The 6000-nt window shown below is 39.6% G+C and overlaps 1 protein-coding gene across 1 annotated transcript; it reads right to left on the bottom strand.

The window, feature by feature from the left end:
* Positions 1-4843, bottom strand: them4 (thioesterase superfamily member 4). The gene is made up of 7 exons (XM_076988377.1): positions 4597-4843; positions 4227-4367; positions 3767-3953; positions 2776-2938; positions 2440-2550; positions 2015-2139; positions 1-394 (listed from the first exon to the last, which is right to left on the bottom strand). The coding sequence occupies exons 2-7, from the start codon at positions 4341-4343 to the stop codon at positions 351-353; spliced, it is 747 nt and encodes a 248-aa protein (XP_076844492.1). The 5' UTR covers positions 4344-4367; positions 4597-4843; the 3' UTR covers positions 1-350.
* Positions 4844-6000: the final 1157 nt, after the last annotated feature.

The raw sequence follows: 6000 nt of genomic DNA, 5'->3' as shown, positions 1-6000 counted from the left end.
TATAGAAAACAATAGATATAACAGTATATTTATTTTTAAAATACTAAACTAAAAATGAGCATAATGACATTGCTTAAGTTATTACAAATACATATGAAACCAGTTCAGAAACCAGTATGCAATGGAAAAAACAATAGAATGTCAATAAATACATTGTTAATAATAATTACAAAAATAAACAGTGAAAATGGTTCAAGTAACACTGGGTTATAATAACATTGCAGGGCACTTCAGAGGAGGCATGGTGTAGTGTGAGAGATTTCAGTCAGGGGGTGAGCATTGGTACCACTAGCTGCTTCCCACACACACACACACACACACTTATGGTGGAGGCTAGTATGCTTAAACACTTAAGTTCCAAATAAATGACCCACATTAATTGACAGGAATAGAGCTGTTGAGAGAGAGAGAGAGAGAGAGAGAGAGAGAGATTTACCATTTCAGTTTAAAAGCATCAACCCATTCAGTTTATACAAGTTCAAGTCTATCATGTATTGTGAAAAAATACATTTTCTAAATGGTCAATCATCAGATAAGCCATCAGAATCTTTGATTCAAATTTTTGACAAAAAAAAACCCAAAAATGTTTATACTGTTTAAGATTTGCTCAATAATGTGTTTCATTGAGTGAACCTATAATTAAAAACCAATAAAGCAACCATGCACCTTTTGTGTGGTCATCTTTATTAATCCTGCTTGACTGACAGGGACAGATGAACCTCATATGCTCTAATGCTATATTAGCATGTTATTTACACTTCCTAAGTGAAGGTCTCCATCACATTGCCTTCACTGCAGGGAATATGCCCCATCTGTACACAACTGCCCCTCCCATCAGGGACCCATGCTGCCCTTTCAGAGGTCCTTGGTCAACCCTCTCACAGAGTATTATATAATATACCTAACAGCTATCTTCACCTGACAAACCCGCAACAACTCTTACACTGTCCAGTTGAGCACTGACAGGGGCTACATGATATTGGGCTACAATATGCAGACGTGTCTCACAGTTCACAGAAATGTTCTTTACCCTCATTGCATCCACATTAACAAAGAATATTTGCTCATTTTGATCAATCTAGTCTTTAACCATATCATCTCCGGGGTTTACCTGAATTCTCTGGTGAAGAGAATTGTATGTAAATCACCAAAACAAAATGTTATCCTAATAGTTCCTTATGTTAAGCTCAGAGAGCACTGGTTTATGCTTCAGTCATCTGAACATCTTGCACTGCACAGATGGGTGACGGTGTTCTAATAGACTAATTCAGGAAGGCAAGATGACTACACAGTTTGCCTTCCCTTCACCAGCACTGTTGATATAATACTTAAGTGTGTTAATGTATGGGAACCACTTAACATCCTTGGTTTACAGGAACCAAGCCAGACTCTGTATATATGAATTTGAATCAATACGTTAAGCCAGTGGGTCAACTGTCATATTACAGTTGAAAGACTTGGTTCAGCCTTGATTTGCAAAATAGCAGAATAAATGTCAGTTATGCTAGAGTGTCAGGAAAAGCCTTCAATAAAAAAAAATACTCAAATTATTATTATCTGTTATTGTTGAAGGTGCAAATTAAATGTTCTAGAACTGACATTTGTGCTGAATGTTGGTTGACCATTTTTAGATTTTTAATATTACTGCTCACATTGGATCAAATTAGTCTACACAAGATGATGAAATAAGGCTTAGAGATGACGAATGTGTTTACAAAGTCAAACATTACTTTTTTGTTATATTGTTGTATGTTTAGACTGTTTCTCTTGGTGGCACGTCCTCGCCAGGATACAAATGTGTGATACTACAGTGGCTTACTGCTGACAGTGGAAGTAGGAGGAAAGTCTTTCGTTTACAGTTGTGGTTTAAAACTACAGTAACAATTTGTTTCAAACGAGAAAATACAAATATTTGCCTATTAATTTGGAAACTGCAAGTGTTAATGTAACTCAGTTGAACAGTGTTTATAAAATCATCCTTTAAGTGTGCATGTGTACGTGCATACGGAGCTACCTGTAGCCTCCGTGTGCAGCTTGGATTCATCAGTGCTGATCACTCTACAGGTTACAAAAACCTTTCTGCCTTCCACACGATCCAGTGCGCTATGCAGCAGGACTACACCACCCAGAGGTATCGGACTACAAACACCAGAGCAGAAAGAGTGCATGTATTAGTGGGATGATTCACTACTCAGATTCTCACCCTTTAGTCTGACTTGGAAATGAAAGCATGTATAGTGCCTAACAGCTAAGACTGCAGATTGTAAGCAGGCTTCAGTCTTCGTACATTGAACTTTTTTTTCCTTTCTCGTGAGGACTGAGTACACAAACATTAAACTTACTCATTGTATACTTAGAACACTATAAACATCAAGACACCACTGTGTTTTGGACTGTTTTTACATCTCTCAGCCTTTTGACTTGAGAATGCTGGGATACCTGCGATAGTCGATGCTGAGGTTAGCAGTCATAACAGGCCCAGACATGAAAGTAGCAAGGGTACCCATTGCAGAATCGATCATGGTAGCTACTGCACCCCCATGCACATGCCTGCAGAACAGGAAATTGGTCTTATGTCACTTCCTATGTTGTTATGTCAGGGGATTCCCCCTTCCATCACAAGAGGAATCAAAAGGTTAGTCAATCAGAGGTCAGACAGCTTATGAAAACCATAGGTACCCTTCAATGGTCTTAAGACTCCAGTGTCTCAGTCAAACCACATTTTGAATATATATTTCACGCATGTAGTTTTGTTTTTGGCTGTCGTATTCTCACCCTGGTGGCCCCTCCAGCAGATGCCCAGCCTGAAACAAGCACACAGATCGCTTTTCCTGCTTGTTCATAAAATCCACATACTCAAAAGCTGCTCCAGGCTCCTTTATGTTCCTCGTGAATAGTCGTGCTTTAGACTGGATTATTTTACTCAGGTACACTCCCCCTATCACGAAAGAAGAAAGGATACATTTTTACACACACACACACACACACACACACACACACACACACACACACACACACACACACACACACACACTATTATTTTTCTGCATGCACATGTTTACAGGTCTTGGAACTTATGTTTAATCTCCTTTGGGATGAACTCTGCTTTGCAGAGTTTCTCATATCGGTTTTGCTTCAGGTTAAATATGTGAATCTTAAGGTTTTCTAAGTTAGGGAAAGGGTGAGTATGTGAATCTTATGATTTTCTAAGTTAGAGATAAGGTTTTCTAAGTTAGGGCAATACAGGCTTTATAAATAGAACAATCCCAAAACATTGACGCCCCTAAGTTGTATGTTATCTGGGTATGCAGTGCTTTTCATAATAAAATCAGAATTATTTCTTCATCACCTGTAATTGAACTGAATTGCATTGAATTGAATAAACTTTAATGATCCCACGAGTGGGAAATTCAGTTTTCCTTTTTTTAATGTTACATCTACAGCTGCAAAATCTAAAAGCCGTTTTTCCCTGCTTGGCACACCTCGTCCACGTTACTCCCTAAGATTTACACGCCTCAAGAACAGGAAAACTTTCTTGACTTTTTAAATGTTTGTCTGAGGAACTGAGCTGATCTGAATTAATTTTATTAACGAATGCAACAATGTTAACGAATGCACAATGTTAGTGTGACAGCGGTGCATACTGTGTGTTATACTAAACCACGCGCACGTATGTCAAAAGGAGACTTGCACAATTTTGTAAGTCTTCAAACTCCAAATTCTGTGTTCAGAATATCAGTAAGAGAGAATATGCCATCTGACTCACCTGTAGCGTATTTGAGAGCACGGTTATAGCTCGGCACCTTCCGCCAGGGTCCCCTCTTCACACCTCCGTCAGTCTCCTCACACAGGGCGCTGTAGTGGTCGAACACCTCCCGCATCTCTGGACTCCAGGACGGGTTGGGCAGACTGAAGTCCCGCGGCTGAGCATTGAAGGGCCACAGCGACACCGCCTGGATAAAGACATTTCACACAACATCCACCTTCTTCATATTCTCGGTCATGAAACGGCAGCGACGAAATCACTAAACTTAGGAGTGCGTAGGAGACAACGTTAACGTGATCCTAGTCACAACACCACACACACGCTATATTTATGAATCAATACGGACAAAAAATATAAATATGCACATCAGGGATTCGGAGCATTTGAAGGAGATGTGCTTTAATAAAACTAGATGTTATCTAGTGAATATACGTTCATAACTGAGAGCGGTCACCCTTACCGAGACGGAGCGCCAGGGGCTCGGAGACAGCAGCCGGCGGACCGCAGCCGCTTTCAGGTTCAACACGGCGGGACTGTTGGCCAGACCCGTCACCAACCGTAAACCTCGCCGTATCATGATGGATAAATGTCGGTGTTAATACTGTCAGTGGCCGTGGAAAACAAAAACAACGTCATATGTAGTAAAGACGACGTGAGCTCGCTATCACACACATACACGTGAACGACTTGCTTGGGTTATGTAACTATTATGTTAATTGACCGTTTAGTTGACTTCATGTTTATAAAAGTACTCCTTTTTTTAACGGGATAAATGCCGGCGGGAGATGCTGTAAAGACGCCACGCCGGTCAACCGAATGACTTTCGTTACCGGGGATGTTGATGACGTCAGAGACCGGGGGCACTTCCTGGAGTTACAGACTGGGCTGTCCTCTCTTCACTTTTGATCCTAAACCCAAACCGGCTACAATTAACGCTTTCAAAAGTACGACACTACATAAAACTAAGTTCTGTTTAGTCGCTAAATAAACCTTAAGTTTTGTTTAGTGACAAAGTCTTTTCAGTGTAACCGTGTTCCCAGCCGTTAAACGGTTAAAGAGGACGGACTTGGGGTCCTAACGCAAGCCTCTCTAGTCTATGGAAGGCCGAAAGGGGCAAAACACCTTCTACCCTCTGGTTTTAGTAATGTAACATAAAAAAAAAAATGTTCATAAAATATTCTAAAGCAGAATCTAATCCAAATAAAACTTAAAGTACTGTTGTTCAGAATGTCATTTTCGCTAAAATTACCACATAACTGTCAATGTTTAAATTTCATTAGAGCATATTGTTTCTCTTGCTGACTGTTGGCTGATTTATGTGACTGTAGCATGTTTAAACCAGCTAAATTCATATGCATATATTTTGTCAGTCTGTATTTCTTCGTTACGATTGATTTTCAGTGACCTGTTGTATCCCTGAAAAAGAACTGAAGTAGTAGCTGTAATATCCATATCATGGCATTTTTAAAATGTGTCTATTTGCAGTGTAGTTTAGATGCTGGCCAGCTTGTTGGGTATAACAGAGCAAGCTATAAACAGAAGGGAAATATCTGTGGTGTGCCTGTGAGTGTCAATGACAAAAATTAGCTAACTGCATTGTAACCCATTATCTACAAAATATCTCTATAGCTTACAACAGCTGACAACTGCAAGCTTTATTGAAGCTGGCTTAAAAGTGAAACTTGAAAAGTCAGAAAAAATTACAAGTGAAAAATGACAATAAGTGGAGAGTTGAGTTTAGCATAGTCTTATTGTGTAAATTTAATAGTATTAGCCTGCTTTGGGCATATTTATATTTTCAACTCTTAAAACCCTTTAATTCACATTCTTTGATATTTGGAAGAAAGCACATATATAATAAAAATGTATAAAATTTGGAATATTTATGTTTATCACAGAGCCAGATATGGGCGATTTCCAAAAACATTTGGAAATCTGGGACACTTGCTTCATACATAACGCCAATACCACGCTAATGATAATGGTTCACCGCTCTAAATAATACTTATGTCAATATGTGGCGCTTCACACATAACGCCGAAACAGGGCTAAACTTTATTTATTTGTTTTAGACTACAAACTAGACCTGGTGCACACAGACTAGACCTGGTGGACCACAGAGCTCCTGCCACAGAGCTCCTGCCACAGAGCTCCTGCCACAGAGCTCCTGCCTGTCTTTCTGCTCCTGTCTTGCTCTGAAATTAACATATGTATGGTCCTGCTAATTGGGCAGG

Source organism: Brachyhypopomus gauderio, unplaced genomic scaffold (assembly GCF_052324685.1).
Source record: "Brachyhypopomus gauderio isolate BG-103 unplaced genomic scaffold, BGAUD_0.2 sc62, whole genome shotgun sequence".
Lineage (NCBI taxonomy): Eukaryota > Metazoa > Chordata > Actinopteri > Gymnotiformes > Hypopomidae > Brachyhypopomus > Brachyhypopomus gauderio.
Note: the sequence above shows the minus strand (reverse complement) of the source record. Positions and strands in the feature narration are given on the sequence as shown.

What these genes read in the sequence shown, in the direction of transcription:
- them4 (XM_076988377.1), bottom strand. Translation starts at nt 4,343, where the DNA reads ATGATACGGCGAGGTTTACGGTTGGTGACGGGTCTGGCCAACAGTCCC. An exon ending in GCCCCTGGCGCTCCGTCTCG is followed by an intron (nt 3,954 to 4,226) that starts GTAAGGGTGACC and finishes GTCTTTATCCAG; the next exon opens with GCGGTGTCGCTGTGGCCCTT. An exon ending in GCTGCACACGGAGGCTACAG is followed by an intron (nt 395 to 2,014) that starts GTAGCTCCGTAT and finishes CTCTCTCAACAG; the next exon opens with CTCTATTCCTGTCAATTAAT.